Genomic DNA, 16,872 nt, shown 5'->3' with positions numbered 1-16,872 from the left:
TAAGGGGTTTCTAACATCGTACAAGTAGTTTGACGTCGTGTGCGAAAGTTCTCGGATTGCCGACTATTGAGTGCAGTCAGTCATCACTCTGTTTGCTCGTTAGTCATGGTGAGTCCGGTTGATCAGAATGGCCCTTACCTTTATGCGCTCTCCATTCAGTGCGCTATCAATCACAAAGCGGAGTGGAATTCACCAAATAAGACGAGTCTTTCGCATGTCGTTGTTTTCACGATGTGAGTTTGGGAGAGTTCGACGCAGGTGATGTCGGGAAAACTCCCGCTACGATGGCCCGTGGGTACACAGCATCCATGCAGTGCATGAGCACCAGAGGCTCAAACTGCCGGGTCCCCCAACACCAACTTGAAGGTATCTCAACCCCAACCATCTGATTTTCATTCACAAGAGCTTGATTATGTACAGACAAACATCACTTACTCATGGACTTCACATTGTCTTCATGGCTCGTTGTTTTTATTTTTCATTCGTCGAGTGTCTTCGCAGACCCCACAGCCTGCTGCACTTCGGCCACCGTTACCTGGCTCGCTCATGACAAAATTGTTGACAGCCCAGTAGTCACGACCAAATCAGCCAGAATGCCACAAAGCCACCACAAATATTGTTTCCTTATTGGCCAAATGTCGCGAATACTGCAGGAGTGTATGGACTTAGGAAAGCGCCCTAACTGGGCATCAGATATAATAAAAATTGTTGGCTTTGGTAAGGGTTTCGTGGTATTTGGAAGTACAGGTAATGATAGCTGGACTGTCAACATTTTTGTCATGGGCGAGCCTGGCCCAAGATTGACAATGACCCCTCCGAATGTTTCACCGCGTTTCGGTCTATGGTCTGTTATCATTCAACACTTTCTCTCTAAATCGCAGAAAATTTTCTGTCCAGACTCGTCTTCACAATTAAGACTATGGTTCCACAACCGCTGAGGTTGCACTGGCTGCCGGAGGGACTTGGACTTTAGGTTAAGCGGCTTCGCTTACGCTTCATTTACCATGCCTTTCTTATTGGTCTAATCAACATCTGAAATCAAAGGTCGACATCCATAGTTGTGTGAAGACTGGGATCCATCTAGCTCCTCACCATCGAGGTGGCCAAATGGCCACCCCGTCGCCATTGCACCGGTGCTCATCAGGGCTCCAGAAACGGGGGATGGAATATACTCTATGACCTTCCCTCCCGGTTGTTTGGTTGACATGCATGTCTACCGACGGCACGGTTCCGGCAGCATCACCCTCCACCGTCCTATATCGCCATCCCGAGATTTGTCGCTGCGGGTAGCTTTATGCTCGCCAATATACACAAAGCCAGACGCATGGTGGCTTGTCCTGGTACTTGGCTGACAAGCCTCGTAACAGAACCGGACACGATTTTTTCCTGCAGGTCCTTTGCAGTTCCCCGTCGAAACTGCAAGCTAAATGCTGACGACGCCCCGTCCGAGCTAACTTTATTTGTTTGACGAAGGGGACATTACCTTCTGCTACTCCATACTAACCGCTAACTCTTTGGACTCATGGGACTCGGGAAAGGTTGAACGGGGGCTTAAGTGAAAACCGAAAGACTTTTTTTTGGAGGTGCTGTGTTGACGTTGGGCCTATATAAGCCCTTGGTCCTCTCCAGGCTCCTGGAACACCAAGCACCATGCCAATTCGCTCCCTCCCTCTCAGCCCAGGCCTTTCACTCCATCCATGGCTCGGTCACTTCTGTTCTTCTTGCTTATCGCGTCGTCACTGGTTGGTGCGATTTGCAAAGATGATGTACACAAGTTGCAACAGAAAGGCAGAGCGAACCTAGAACATCGGCTTGCCAAGTCCAAAACATGCACAAAAAAGAATCTTCGGGTTCGACGGGAATGGTAAGAGAAACCCAAAAGGCAGAAACTCTTAAGTTGAAGCTGACCTTTGCTACACAACATAGGGGTGACATCTCAAAGAAGGAGCGCAGAGAGTACATTGCTGCTATGTTGTGCTTGATGTCTAGACCATCTCGCCTGGACCAAACAGAGTATCCTGGAGCCAAAACACGCTACGACGACTTTGTCGCTGTTCACATCAACCAGACTTTGGCCATTCATGGAACTGTTAGTATTGATGTCGAAGCCACTTGGACCTCACACGGACTAACCGTTCTTTAGGGAAGCTTTCTTGCGTGGCATCGCTATTTCACCTGGTCGTTCGAAAGAGTTATTCGTGAAGAATGTGGATACACTGGAACCCAGCCGGTAAGTGATACATTACAACTCTAGATAGTCTGCCTATTGGCCATGGTCACTTTGCTAACATACCTTGACAGTATTGGAACTGGGGCAAGTGGGCATCTGATCCGGCAAAATCTCCTCTGTTCGACGGTAGCGATACTAGCTTCAGCGGCAATGGAGCGATGATAGATCATGAAGATACCGATTACTACCCAGCTGGGCCCGGAGGGGGGTGTATCCATTCTGGTCCTTTCGTCAACATGACGGTCCGCCTAGGCCCCCTCTCTCCCCAAGCTAATCCCGCTCCGGCCCCGAACCCGCTTTCCAACGGTATGGGCGATAACCCGCGCTGTGTCCGCCGCGATATCACCAACTATCTTTCCTCGCGCTTCACTCGCACCGAAGACATGGTGGTCCTAATCACCAACTCCACCGACATACTCACCTTCCAAGACCGCATGCAGGCTGTGAACACGCGTCCTTGGGACCTCGAAAAGACTTACAACCCAGCCGAGCACAACGGGATGCCGCTCTTCGGCGTCCATGCCGGCGGACATCACACCATTGGCGGCGACCCCGGAGGCGACTTCTTCACTAGTCCTAATGATCCGGCGTTTTATGCTCACCATTCGGGCATTGATCGGACGTGGGCAATCTGGCAGTGGCTGGACTTGGAGAACCGGACCGAGCAGATTGCTGGAGGCACTTTTATGTTTGATCCGGTGAACAGTCCGAGGCAGACGTTGGATGATGTCGTGGATTTGGGAGTGGTGGGGAACAAGGTGTGGAGGATTAGGGATTTGGTTAGCACGGTTGATGGTCCCTTTTGTTATACTTATGAGTAGGTGGAAGGAGTGAGTGATGGTCGGGTTCTGGGATGGTGTGGATTCCAGTGGTGGGCGGATGATGAGAGGAAGAAACGAGGGGCTCGACAAGACAATGTATGGTAAGCTCTTCAGTTGTTCCTTCCGCCTTTAAAATTAAGCAATCTGCATTCGAGTTCTTCCCATCCATTATTCATTCTGCTTCACCACTCTTCTTCATCTGTCGAACATTGCTTTCCCACTTCAATTTTTGCGCACAACGCATCCCTTACGACTGCCGCCCAAGAGCACAACCGACATCATCACCCGATCTTGAACAACAAATCATTCGACAAATTCATTGTAATTCATTGTCCGAAAGGGGAAACCATTCCGCTTCAGACCGGATCTCATGCTCAACACACGATGGACGTGACGCAGTCGGTCTCAAACCGCCGAGGTCCTCGGGGTTCTTTTACCTTATCTCACTTGCCGCCCTCATCATGGTTGAACAGTATCACTTAGGTAAGGTCCTCTCCAGTTTCCCACGTTCTGTTTGTGTTGTACGTGGTCGCCGACCATAACAGGTACGTCAAAACCTCTTGGCTTTTCTGCGAAACCCAACATTTTGGTATGGACACATCGGTTGACACCGTATTCGCGATTATAGGTCCCCAAATAAACGTGACCATGGCACCGGAAGCATCACTTCTTGCACCAGCAATTGTCCAGATTCGCGCAAGAGGATCCTGTCCAGCTACGGCATCCAAATCAAAACCCGAGACTGCGATGAGGCTGGTGTATGTATGTACCCTCCCGCCCGGAGCCCCAAAGGAGCAGAAGCCAAGTTAAGAAAATAGGAACACGAGACACAATGCAGGGAGCTTCTTTGTGGTAGTCTAATTGTGACCCTTTGCCCCCGTCGCAGGCATCCTCATTTACCGTTTCACAGCATCCATCGCCTCCAGTTCCTCCCCTTCAGAGTGCAATAAACGTTCAAACGGCCGGGAGAGACGAAAGAAATGGGCCTGCATTTGTGTTACTCGCCAGCCCTACGAGCCCGGCACCTCATGAGACAGGCGGGTAGAACCAGCCCAAGTTCTGCAGGGAAACACCCCAAGCATCTGAAGCAGTGAGGGATCCCTATCAGCCAGCTCTCGTCGCGTGTTCCATCGTGGGGGAGGCTCGACATTGGACTAAAACACGGAATTAAGCAACCATATGGGGTATTCGGTGACTGCCTCAACAGTTGCCGACCTTGTGCTTACCACAGCAATTGAGGCCGGCAATGATATCAATTTGGGGATAATTGGCCCTAATGAGATAGCTTGTTTCAAGGGCATCATATCTTGTTCTTCAGGTCGCCGTTGTTGTCTCATGGCACTCTCGATGTGGCTGGCTCGGCTTCGGCTGTCCTCCCCACAGGATCGAGGGTAGATGCTGCAAGTACGGGAGCGAAAAGGCAGTGAATTAGTTAGGGTCACCGCCACTCCGGATCAAGATTCCCTTCTCGTCATGCGAATTTGGGTTCCTGAGAGCTTTTACGTTGAACAACAGGCGGCCCAGTGGAAGCACCGCCGGAAGGTTCATAGGCTTTTCTTCCCGTCGGTTCGTTGCGTTACACGACATGAGCCAAGCCCCCCTCCCACATGCCTCCGCCTCATTTTGTGTACTTTCTCTCCTGACTCTTGCGCGCAAGATACATTTCCAAACAGCCAGAGGCCGTCCCGAGTCTATACCGCCGTTGAAACCCGGAGCGTCAAGCACACGGCCGGGGACCATCGAGCTTCACTTAGTGGTCTTCTCACGGGATCATCCCTTCTTGACCAATGGGAGCTTACTCGGTCGCTCTAATTGGAATATCCGGCTGCCTGGGGCATTCTCATGTCGCACCTTGTTATCGAGGTAGTACGTTAACGTGCCAGACCGGTTTCGACATTGACGCTGGAGCTCTGAATGGCCCAAGAACCTCAGAAACTATACAAAGACAACAGCTTGTTGACGTGAGCAATGACCATGTAACTACCCGTGGAACATTATGGCACTGCTTGTTGGCTAGATTCCAAGCTAACGCTCGGTAGCGGATCTACTCAAGGGTACTACCAGACAAGTGGGATGGAATGACTTTACCTGCGACTCCAGACGTAACGGCGATGCCGTATGGCGACGGGCAACGACACGAGAAGCGGGCGTGGGGATGGTCTATAGGGCTGCATATCCAGGAGCTGGGATCTTGTTGAAGGATGAGATGTGTTCACCCTCTGGCAGACACCAATGGGGCTAGGTAGCTTGGTGTTGTTGCGGCGATCTATCATGGACTTCGTGTCACTTACACAAGGGGGTGACTAATTCTCACCACTTGACCGGCCGGAGCCTTTCGCTTCATGGGGGCAGCTGAGCTTCATATGAACACAAGAAGCTCGCCTCCTCATATAAGTATATGTTCTCGGCGAACCTTCCTCTCATGCCACTCACCGATTCCTTCACCATCACCTAACATATCACAAGATACAACATCAATGTCATCAAAACAATAACAGCATATTGTCATATCACCACTATGTCAAGCATATCCCAGTTCCTCATGTACTCATCACGCAATGCTTCTCCCTGCCCTCAAGCCGAGCCTAAGCCACGGCAAGTTTGGACAGCGGATGAGGATAGATTGCTCGCTGAAGCCGTTGCAAAGGGTAAGAGTCTCGTGAGCCCAAAACCAAATATTGCCTTCTACCAGTTTGCTAATCTTGTTTTTCTTTGATTCAACAGAAACTCCAGCGAGTGGCTCAATCAACTGGTGCAAAGTCGCCCTCCATCTCTCGCGGCGCAACAACAAGGACTGCCGAAAACGCTGGCACTACAACTTCGCCCACAATATTCGCAAGGGCACCTGGACCAGAGAGGAAGACCAAAGGCTGCGTGAGGCCTTTGATATTTACGGCCCACGCTGGAGCGAGGTAGCCAAAAAGGGTGTTGAATCACGCAACGGTGATCAATGCTGGAAGAGATGGTATGACTGCCTCGACCCCATGATCAATAGGACTCCGTGGACGCCAGAAGAGGTAACCTTTCTCATCATTCAATAACCCATAGACCTTGACTAACCAAAGCACATCCAGGATATCCTCCTCCTTCAGATGGTCTCTCAAAAAGGCCGCAGTTGGACGGAGATTGTCAAGACCCAGTTCCCTACACGCACTTCTCTATCTGCCAAAAATAGATTTTTGATTCTTCGTCGTAGACAGGAATCCGCTGCTTCTCCTTCTTCTGCTTCCTCACCTGCTTCATCAACATCTCACTCCAGGTCGTCAACTCCCAACTGCAGGCCCACCGTTACTAGCAGGACGAACAGGAGGACCACAAAAATAACAGCGAGTCCTAGTCCACTGTTGATGACTACAAGCCAACCACAATACCTCTCACCCACACCACCACCACCAACCTCAAACCAACTCACCCCCGAGCTTGGACATTGCTTTACTCCCTCTCCGCTTTCGCTATCAGACAGTACCGAGTCTACAATTTCTTCTCAGCATGGATTCGGTCTAGGTCTTCTCCTTCCTCCTTCAGCTATGTCGATGGCTACGTCCCCATTCCCGGCAGCCACAACCACAGCCACAGCCACAACAACGGCAGATGCCGCCGCCGGTTTTGATCTAATGTCTTTTGACAACAACGTGTATAACTTCACGCAAAGTTGCAACTGGACTTATACACCTGATATGATGATGGTATCAGCGGCCGCGCCCACGTTTGGCAACGCCATGAGCTATACCACCTCGAATGTGTCACCTTTCCCATCAGTGTCAGCGTCGTCAGCGTCGTCAGCGTCGTCATCGTCGTTCTCCTCGTCAGCAGCTTCGCCGCCATCACTATCGTTGAACGGGCTTTACATCATGCCTGTTGTTGATCAGGGGTTGAACTTCAATGATCAGCAGCATGTACCTGTAACGACTACGCAAGTACAAGCACAGGCGCAACAGCAACAGCAACAGCAACAGTTTGAGTTCCTTGTCCAAACGCCCACGCCGACGGGGACGGGAACTGGAGCCCCGGTCGGGTATGCGAATTGGTAAGGTAATCGCTGGCAGTCTGCAGGTGTTAACAAAATGTAATGATAGATGATAGATTGAGCATTGAATGTGTACATTTATCCATTTTTTGGTAATCGGAGTTGTTGTGGCTTAGGTTATGGTAGGCAATCTGGAGATTTGCACGGCGGCGGTTTGAGGACATGCTTTTTTTTTTCTGCATTTGGTTTTTTCTGACCTACCTACCTTACTTATCAGTTTGATGTAGACCATCACTCACTCACTCACTTACTCAGCAGAACTGGCGGGCGTCGCGGTATTTCTGGTAGGGGATCGTATCATAACCATATATGGTACACGGGAAACAGAACTAACTGGCTTGTGGAATCGATTACTATTAGGAGTTTCAGAGCTTGGTTTTTATCTTTAGTTTCTCCTTTGCTATGAATGCTTAATTGTGAACCAACACTTACTAGGTAGTTCAACATATTCACTCTCCCAATGCATGTGATGTCAAGGGCTTTTTTTTTCGTTTATCTTTTTCTTTTTCTTTCTTTTTCTTTTTCTGTACGATACAATACTAGTTTATTTGTTGTCTCAGTACACCTATCATACCGGACCAGATCTATCCCAAACTGTCCTGAACCTTATAATGATAGTATTTAATGGCTAAGTAGAATTTGAAAGGCATTGATGAAAGTCAGGAGAGTGTATGTAATATAAAATTACGCTTTTGATATGGGACAAAAGGGATCAATTAGGCATGTAAATGCCTAGGAAGAATGACCGGAGGTCTTGAGCTAACGAACGAACCAGTATTGGAATATATACTACATGTTACAGTACAGGAGCTTTATCTCTGAGCTTCCGGTATTGAGGCGGCGTTAAGAGCAGGTTGCGATTGTCGGCTTTCAATTGTTATTTGATGTAGACCATCACTCAACCAAACTGACATCGGGAGTCATACAGACGGGAAACACACCACAGGCTTGTGGATCGATCGAATACCTTTAGGATTCTTTGAACCTGCTCTTAATTTTTATTTTGATATGAAGTCCATTATGTATGTTGAGCGTTGGCAGTTTTGGGTGCAAGAATGTTCAATGTTTACATAGTGTTGAGCACAGGCGCTGCTTTTAGCTTTCTTGGTTCTTTGATGTAGACCATTAATCACCCAACAAAAACGGTGTTGCCAGCTGGGGCCTTTTTTCCTCCTCCTTTTCTGTTCCTCTTTTTCCTGTTCCTCTTTTTCCTGTTCCTCTTTTTCCTGTTCCTTTTATTCTGTTTTTTTGTCTTCATTTCTTTTGGTTCCTCATTTTAAGTATTCTCAGTTTTCCTTCTCTCCCCTTCTCCCCCCTTGTACAAACCATCCATCATCAAAATTCTCATCACGGATCTGTAAACGAGAAACATTCCGGGTTTGTGTACTGGATACGCGTAAAAGTGTTGGAAGAACTTGATCTTCATTTTCAATTACTACGCTATGAAGTCCAATCTTCAAGACAACGCTTGCTTCCGTCACTGCTATAAACAAGGATCCCTTGACACTCTTACATGACTGGACATGATGCCTTTGCCAGCCCCTTCTCCAGACGCTTTCTGATCATCTCATCGCTAATCCTTCCAGAATCCCCTTGGAAACCCTTGTATAAGCACTGAAACTCAACAAGCTCCTCATCATCAAACGCCTTGGCGGCAACCTCTATCGCCTTTTTCGTCCCAGGCACATCCAGTCTTCGTGATAAAAGACGGAGCACTAATTCCTGACGCATGCCTGCCAAGGTTTTCACTCCTCCTGCTTCATTTCCACCACCTCCACTCTCCTTTGCGTTTTCATCCTCCTTTGCGGGCGGGTCTCCATATATTTTAAGGAACAACGGGTCCCTCGCAGCGGCCAGTTCTCCTTCAATGTGCTCCAGCACACGGTTCGCCCGGCTAGTAATCCATAAGCGGTCCATAGCGTCAGGGCATCGACTGCCATGTAGGCCAAGGGTGACATCGGCCTTGAGCAGTTCCAGAACATCCCGGAGGCTCACCATAATCTTGCTGTTACCCGGTCCTTCGAGCATCGTTCCGGGCACCAGTTCTTTCAGCTCGAAACCGACGGCCTGTATTCCATCCATAACTGCCTTTGCGCGGCCTCGACTCCCTTTGATGATATATTCAACATCATTGCTTGAGCCCTGCCCTTTGACCTGGACGACCCGTCTCTTCTTGTTCTCGGTAATGTCCACCATAAGTCTCTGCAGATTTGCTAAGCATCCGAGTTGCTCGGTTCTGTAGCCTTCCTTGACCAGACGTTCAAACGTTGAAAGCGGAAGTGGGTTGTGAAGGCTCTGTAAGGCATTGGATAAAGCCTGCTCGTAGTGTCCACTGTCTTGTAGTGTCTTCGCCTCCTTAGACAATAAGGAGTCAAAATATGTCTCCAAGAAGGTAATTGACCGAGAAGACTGCATCAAGTATCCTTCACGAACTAACATATTGTGCAAATGTACCAGGAGTACAGGCTCGCGGTAGAAACCAAGGTAGGAGACATCGTTGATAGAGTAGGTCCAAACGTTGATAGAATGGGACTCCCACAGGGCCTGCACGTAAATTTCAGCGCAATAGTTCGGCGAGCAACCACACAAGAATGTTTTGCCCGTGCCTTGGTTGTGTTTTCCCGATTGAAACTCTTTCGCAGCAAAGCAAACTTCAAACGCCTTCCCTAGGTAATGCTGCGGGATCTCAAGCTGCGGGATCCCTTCAGCGACTTCGTTGGCAGAGTCATCAAGCTTGACTCCCGCGAACAGCGCCAAATCACGCGCAGGTAAGAAGACATTGGCAGAAGGCGGTTGGACAAAAATAGGCCCCCGGATAGGATCATATAGCCAACCCCTTGACGCAGTAAAAGAATCCACCATGAGCTGCAGTAAGAAGACTTCGGTAGGCTCAATGCTCCATTTGATTGAGTCACCGGTGGGCGAGGTCTTTCCCATAGCAAGGTTGGCGATACTGGGCAAAGAAAGTGCTAGCTCATCAAGCGAGTAAAGAAGCTTGATGGTATAAAGATGACGCCACCGTAGGTATTCTTCCTCCGTAAGCCCCGTTAGGTCGATGTTGGGATCCCAGTTCTGGAGAAGATTTGCCATACGTTCAGTGGGCTTTCCGTCCTGTGTGGCGTGGAAGTGGGAAATGAACTCCACGATGGATTCGAACGTGTATATCATGAACATCTCCTTTACCTCCACATGCCTTTGAAACTTTTCTGAGCATGAGCCGTCACGACGAACTCGATAAGCGGACACAGGAAAGGGTTGAACATAGGACTTCGAATTTTGATAATCCGTGAAATATCGGATCATGTTGATGTAATGTAATCTTTCAGGAGTCGTGTCGACATAGTATTTATTGACCAGGTTGATGGCCGCAAAGCTAACTGCGACGGCCACGGCGCTGTTCAGGCCGTCGTAGATGACCTCTTTCCAGGTATCGTTGAGAAACTTTCTGAGGCGCACGAACTCCTTGAACAGGTCGTACACTGCCAAACCCGAAAAGTTCCCGTTGGTGTTGAGAATGCCGTCATAATAGGCAGGTATGCCGATGTCAAAGTGATGTAACGGCAAGTCATCAGGTGGGAGAATCGCTTTGAACTTGTAGAATTCGGCTTCAACTTCTGCGTTAGACTTGTCCTGACGTTCCGTCCGGTCTTCCACGACGCGGATGGGGAATTCGTCGGGGACCAGAGAATTTATATCTTCTTCGCTTCCTGGTATGACATCGCTCGAAATGGACGAGGTAATTCGATCTGCAAGGGGCGCTTCCGTCGAACGGAAGCCTCTGAGGGCGTTGAAGGCCTTCCACAAAGTGCGTATATCAGCCCCAAAGGCATTGAGCTCCGCGGTGTTCTCGGCACGTGGGAGCCTGGCTGTGAGTGCCTTCCATGTGGTAAAAGCAGCGAGTTTTGTGTTGATGACATGCAGAAACAGGACAGCAATCGACGGGGGAACGAAATCGATATGGGCGCCGATGAACTTGCAGAAGCCGACGAGTCTGGCCCAGGTGAAAAATCCGGCTCGGGCTGGATCGGCTTGTAGCTCTTTCGATCCTTCATGCTCCGGTAGACCAGCTTTGAGTTCGTCCAACAATTGCAGGAGACAATCAGGCCGAGTCTTATGGCAATGTTTGAGGATTGAATGGGCAGTGCGGGAAATCCAATAGAGAAGAAGTTTTGAATTGTGCTGGTGAGCTAGATATGATCCGGGGGGCGCGTACTGTATATCCCTGGTGGGCGGCATTGTGGAGATAATAAGCTCGATGATGTAAACTGGAAGAACGGCTGCTGATTTGGACAAGATACTGCGTAGGGTGAAATATGCAAGCGTATGATGATATGATGATTTGATGGGTAATTTGCTGGGTGATTTGCAGAAGTGTTCAGGACAGGTGTTCGTGAGAGATATCTGGCGAAACCTTGGAGAACAGAAAGCAGACGCAATGTCATTATCCGTAGCTTCCGTCGAAGTCTCACGAGTCACATGCCCGCACAACCTAACGATTTGGTCCCTTTTAGTTCAATAGCAAGAACAAACAAGCTGGGGGGATATCTGCAGGGACCAAGAGGAAAAAGCGCGATCCTTACAGGAGGAAGGCACTATAGGAAAAAGCCGCAGGAAGCAGCTCAACAGCGAAGTTCACCATCAATGAAACCGGCAAGAAGCATCAAACCCAAAATTATGCATGTCGGAAAGGGGAGGATAGGATTACGAAAGAAACTCAAAGAGGCCCAAGCCAAGCGTGCTGTTGACAAGAAGTACTGAAAAGGTCAAAATGGGGGCGAGGGTGCTTCAAGATCAGAGAGAATATATCAAATTCATGATGTCCCTTCATCCGTACGCCATGCCCTGACCGTTCTTCAAAGACAACCCGAGCTTTTAAATGCTTTCCCTATCAAGATGGAGCAAAATGCGCCTGGGAACAAAAGGGAAGAAACAGAACATGCGACCAAAACCCAGTACCCAGAAAAACTTCCATCACATACCGTTGCCGGATGATTCCCTTAAACTCATAAACGCCGATTCCTTTCCCCAAATAGATCATGGTTTCCTTCAAATGCGTGTCGTTTGCTTCGTGTAGGCGAAGAGCCAGCTCTTCAAGCGGTACCGTGCGTCTTTGCTTCGCGCCGCGGCGAGTAAAGTCGGAACTGGACGAAGATAACGAAATCTTCCAGCATCGTACCGAGCGAGCCCAGAAGCCAAGGGAGTGCTCTGACAACATAGTCTCTCTGTTGAGAGTAGGCGATCACGCTTGCTCCATAGGTGAAGTTGCCCGTCAGTGAGAGCAGGAAGAACAACAGGGCAAGGCCTTCGCAAGACTTCTCACGGTAATTCTTGATGATCTGAGGGATTCGAGCGCTATGGCATTGGTTAGCTTCCTAAACCGAACGGTCACACCAAATGGATGGGCTGAAACAACCGGGTTAGGTACGTACCACAAGTAACAAGCGGCGCTGAAATAGCCGAAAATCATACCAATAACGGCCTGTGGCTCCCTCGAAACCGTATTGTCTCCGCTATCGGGTAACCCATCCTCAACGTCCCACGCACCCATCTTATAGCTGATGAACCAGCCTGCAGCACCAACAACCCAGATTAGGGTTAGGGTTAGGGTATTGTGCAGCCATGGATTGCTGTCAGGAGTCTCGTCTTCGCCTGTAACGATCCTAGTCAATGGGTCGAGAGTGCTTTCCCTGCGCCGCGCCGAGTGTCGACGGTGAGAGCCCGGCAAGCCAGCGGAATCACTACGCGACCGACGTCGGTGTTGATGGTGATGGTCATGGTCGAGCAATGGGTCGTGTTCCTCTACAGCCGTTGTATCGGTCTCGTGTGTCTCGGTAGAGGGATGTCGTGCAGTTCGGTGGCGTGCGTTGACAGCGTTATAATAACTACATTGACTGATCAAAACCAGATCGGCGAAGCAGAAATAAACGGCGAGTGCTATGGTGCTTGGTGCCAAACTTGTCCAGAGTGCGCCTGTTTCGAACAAGATGTAGTCAGCAGCCGAATGGATTGGCAATACTGTGGTACACCTTTAGGATATCCAATGACATCGAAGGCGGGTACGGTAGGTTGGCCGCCACTTACCAGACAGATTCGCTATATCGCCCAGCAGCCATATGATGAGGAAGTTCATGGACAAGCCATCAGCGCTCTTGGCTTTGTAGTTTGTAATCAGTTGCGGCAGCTGGTATTGAGGACAGCAGTTAGCATCATGATACAAACTGGCAATGGCAGGCCGAAAGAAGGGAAAGCAGCAAGTAGTGTAGATGCTCACCAAAAGACATATCCAGGCCGTCAAGCTGACACTTCCAAACACCCCCGAGAGTGCCTCGCCCACATCGGGCGCCTTGAAAAGGGCTTCCATCTCGCAACACGGATACGGAAACCAGCGAGTTCTCGAGCAGTTGATGGCGGCAAGAATGGAACGTTGAATGGACAGCCAAATGTTGTTCGTTTGTATTCTAGGCCAGGTAGAGCCCTGCTCAAATGCCGAAACGGAAGGAGGCTAGCCAGCCGAAAACAGTCGATGTTGTTATCTTGTTTTGTTGAGCACACAGGAAGAATAAGTAGAACCAGAGCAGGTCAAAGGATAGCAAGGAGCCTGGAAGTAACAGTTGCAAAATAAAATAGAAAGAGTCAGAGACAATTCGAGTCAGCAGGTCTCGTTATCAAGAGGCGGGTGACTCCAGAGATAAGGCAAGACCTGGATGTGGCCGATACCGAAAATGGCATAACGTAGCTGTCCAAGTGCCATTCAAAAAAATGTCACGAGTGTCACGGTATGATCCGTGCTGCAGACTCGTAGTACCAAGATGATACGTCGTCCTGCGCAAGCGTAGCGTTCAGTTCGCAGCTTTTTCCAGCGGCTTTGCTTTGGTATTTTTTTTTTCTTTCCCCTTTCGCTTGTCACCGTTCCGGTGTGTGCAGTGGTTGGAGTAGGACCGTTTTGAGGCACCTTGACGGGAAGGCACGATTGCATCACAAGGAGCCCTGATCCCCTGCAGCTTCGCTGAGACCGCCTGCCTCTCGTTCGCTCAGCTCTGGCCCATTCCAATCCTGGTGCTGTGATGGAGAAATATGGGGAAAATGGGGTCTTTGACAGCTCAGGTCGCCTGAGATGGGCCAATCATTCCAGCTGCCGTCCAACCAGTGATGAGCAATTGAAAACCTCTTTGTGGGAGTCCCCTCTTTTTGCGCGGCACGGGTGAGGACTTGTCATCATGCCTCGACCTCCTCGCATTTGTACTTGGTAGTTGCGACTTTGCAAGCCGCTCCTGCATCGCTTGTATCAGACTTGCTGCAGGAACTCGAGCCAAAAATACCAGATGCTCGTAGAATGGAAGGAGAAGAAAAAAAAAACAGGAACTAAACGAGAAATACAACTGAAGAGTGTCTTGAGAGAAACAACCACTGACAAGTGACAATACTCACAAGCCACTTCAAACGGCAAAGTGTTGCACCAGAGTGATAGGCTCACGTGGGATTTATCGCCCGCGTTCATTCGCTGCCGTAGCAACACCTTCGCGTGCTTGGAGGAGTCTATTGATCGGCTATGGTATGGCCCAAGCTGATGGCGTCGGTACCGATGATGACGCCGCTGGGAAAGGGCGGTATCGATATGGATGCTTATCGCTCTCGGACCCCAGGGCGGTGCGCAGCTGATCGACGGGGAGACATCAAGTGAGCTGAGCGCGTGTTTAGACAAGACAACCCTTTCCAAACGGAAACCATTCAAGATTTGTTTGTTTGCTTTGGTTGTGTCACCAATTGTTTTCCTGCCGGTAGCGTTGCGAATCTTGTACAGCGCATCACCGTCTTATCCAGAAGTAACACAAAACGAACAACACCATAATGAAGGTATCAACAGTCACGATAGGCTCCTCCGCCTTCTTAGCCGGAGGCGCTTCAGCATGGGGAGGTACGTGACGGAAACACAGAATTCTCCTTCCTTAACCTCTTTCTCCCCCCATATTGCGCAAAGAATCGCAGATGGATCATCACTAACACACAGCCCACCACATCACCAGGCTTCGGACACATCACCGTCGCCTACCTGGCCTCCAATTTCGTCTCTAACACCACCGCCGCCTACTTCCAAACCCTCCTGCGCAACGACACCACCGACTACCTGGCCAACGTAGCCACCTGGGCCGACTCGATCCGGTACACCAAATGGGGCCGGTGGACGGGTCCCCTGCACTACATCGACGCGAAGGACTCCCCGCCGCATTCGTGCGGCATCGTATACGAGCGCGACTGCAAGCCCGAGGGCTGCGTGGTCAGCGCCATCCAGAACTACACCTCGCGCGTGCTGGACCAGTCCCTGCACGTGGTCGAGCGCGCGCAGGCGGCCAAGTTCGTGATCCATTTCGTGGGCGACATCCACCAGCCGCTGCACACGGAGGACGTGGAAAAGGGCGGGAACGGGATATCAGTGTTCTTCGACGACAAGAGGTTTAATCTGCATCATGTGTGGGACTCCAGCATTGCGGAGAAGATTGTTACCCATAAGAAGCATGGTGTTGGCAGAAGGCCGTTTCCCGCGGCGAAGAAGTGGGCGGAGCAGCTGGCGGAGGAGATTAGAGAGGGCCAGTATAAGGCGAACAGTAGTGAGTGGGTGAAGGGCTTGGAGCTGAAGAGCGCGAGCGAGATTGCGCTGGAGTGGGCGGTGGAGGGGAATGCGCATGTTTGTACTGTTGGTAAGTTTTGTCCTCTCTGTTTCCGTGTCTCGTTTTGTCTGTTGGGGAACCATCACCTAACCTTGTCTCGCGTCGCTAGTCCTCCCCGAAGGCCCCGAAGCCATCCGTGACCAGGAGCTCGGCGGTGCGTACTTCGAAGCCGCCGCCCCCGTCGTCGAATTGCAGATCGCAAAGGCCGGCTATCGCCTGGCTGCCTGGCTGGACCTCGTCGTTACGGCTATTAGCAAGAACGAGACAATTAGCCCACCAACCCTACCAATCCACAAGCCGGATGACGCCGCTAACGTCGCCGGCAACATTCCCGTTGCGGAACAAAAGCCCATGGGAATGATGTTGGGCGGCGACCTATAGAGCAGGCCCGGTGGAGGGCGTTTCTGTTTCTAGTCGGTCTTGGCGTTGGAAAGAGTATGATTCACGATCATGATGAGTGTTTCACATATGCATCGTTGCAGCGGTTCGTTTGGGTAGAGATATCGGATTTTTTTGGATGGGCAATTCTTGTGATGTTTTGGATACAGAATTAGACGCCTTGGTAATGGTTAATGTCTTGTTTTGAGATACACTTGGGCGGGCAAAGGCGGTAAAGACGGCAAAGAGGTTGTTGGTCTCGAAATGCATGTCCATATCTGCAACTATTTGCATCATGTAGGTCCAAGGTATGCTAGGTGGTCTTCTTCACATGTATGTACGTATGTAAAGTGTACATTAACGCACGCACCTGAGATTCCCCCCTAAGCGTCAGTTTGGTCTTTACCATACATGTCGGATGTCAACGGTCGGGAGTTGACTGTCCTCTGTGATATGGCAAACGATAATCAACCAGCCCCTACCATACTAATCAAATGAACATCGCCAAACAGCAACGTTTTAACCATCCCTCATGCTCATGTTGGTCACCATTACCCCATTTCCTGCCAAGTCGGCCAAATATCCTGTTGACCCTGTTGGGTGGCCATGTTTCGTTCTGATAATCCTCCGTCCAGCCAAGCGGTTTACTCCATTGAAAAGGGACCTGAAGACTTTACAGGATCGTCGATGCTGTGTCAAGTCCTACGCGGGGGAGCCGAGTTCCCGATGTCCTGGGGGACTAGAAAGTCC

The 16,872-nt window shown here is 50.1% G+C and overlaps 5 protein-coding genes across 5 annotated transcripts; 3 read left to right on the top strand and 2 right to left on the bottom strand.

Moving 5' to 3' along the window:
• The first annotated feature begins 947 nt into the window (after positions 1-947).
• Positions 948-3,202, top strand: SMAC4_01592 (uncharacterized protein). The gene is made up of 4 exons (XM_024655249.2): positions 948-1,864; positions 1,927-2,089; positions 2,144-2,230; positions 2,302-3,202. The coding sequence occupies exons 1-4, from the start codon at positions 1,698-1,700 to the stop codon at positions 3,049-3,051; spliced, it is 1,167 nt and encodes a 388-aa protein (XP_024511154.1). The 5' UTR covers positions 948-1,697; the 3' UTR covers positions 3,052-3,202.
• Positions 3,203-3,535: 333 nt separating this feature from the next.
• On the top strand, positions 3,536-7,161 carry SMAC4_01593 (uncharacterized protein). Its single transcript, XM_003352711.2, has 4 exons — positions 3,536-5,027; positions 5,091-5,699; positions 5,776-6,068; positions 6,126-7,161. The coding sequence occupies exons 2-4, from the start codon at positions 5,570-5,572 to the stop codon at positions 7,080-7,082; spliced, it is 1,380 nt and encodes a 459-aa protein (XP_003352759.1). The 5' UTR covers positions 3,536-5,027; positions 5,091-5,569; the 3' UTR covers positions 7,083-7,161.
• Positions 7,162-8,487: 1,326 nt separating this feature from the next.
• On the bottom strand, positions 8,488-11,314 carry SMAC4_01594 (uncharacterized protein; the record flags this gene model as incomplete). Its single annotated transcript, XM_003352712.2, has 1 exon — positions 8,488-11,314. One exon carries the CDS (start codon positions 11,312-11,314, stop codon positions 8,588-8,590), a length of 2,727 nt encoding a protein of 908 aa, XP_003352760.1. The 3' UTR covers positions 8,488-8,587.
• Positions 11,315-12,168: 854 nt separating this feature from the next.
• SMAC4_01595 (uncharacterized protein) lies at positions 12,169-13,964 on the bottom strand (the record flags this gene model as incomplete). The annotated part of the gene is made up of 4 exons (XM_003352713.2): positions 13,350-13,964; positions 13,160-13,259; positions 12,508-13,048; positions 12,169-12,430 (listed from the first exon to the last, which is right to left on the bottom strand). The coding sequence occupies exons 1-4, from the start codon at positions 13,437-13,439 to the stop codon at positions 12,169-12,171; spliced, it is 993 nt and encodes a 330-aa protein (XP_003352761.1). The 5' UTR covers positions 13,440-13,964.
• An 813-nt stretch (positions 13,965-14,777) lies between these two features.
• SMAC4_01596 (uncharacterized protein) lies at positions 14,778-16,530 on the top strand. The gene is made up of 3 exons (XM_003352714.2): positions 14,778-14,993; positions 15,103-15,774; positions 15,854-16,530. The coding sequence occupies exons 1-3, from the start codon at positions 14,927-14,929 to the stop codon at positions 16,123-16,125; spliced, it is 1,011 nt and encodes a 336-aa protein (XP_003352762.1). The 5' UTR covers positions 14,778-14,926; the 3' UTR covers positions 16,126-16,530.
• Positions 16,531-16,872: the final 342 nt, after the last annotated feature.

The sequence above is a fragment of the Sordaria macrospora genome, chromosome 1, assembly GCF_033870435.1.
Source record: "Sordaria macrospora chromosome 1, complete sequence".
NCBI classification, from domain to species: domain Eukaryota; kingdom Fungi; phylum Ascomycota; class Sordariomycetes; order Sordariales; family Sordariaceae; genus Sordaria; species Sordaria macrospora.
This window is presented reverse-complemented; position numbering and strand designations above follow the sequence as displayed.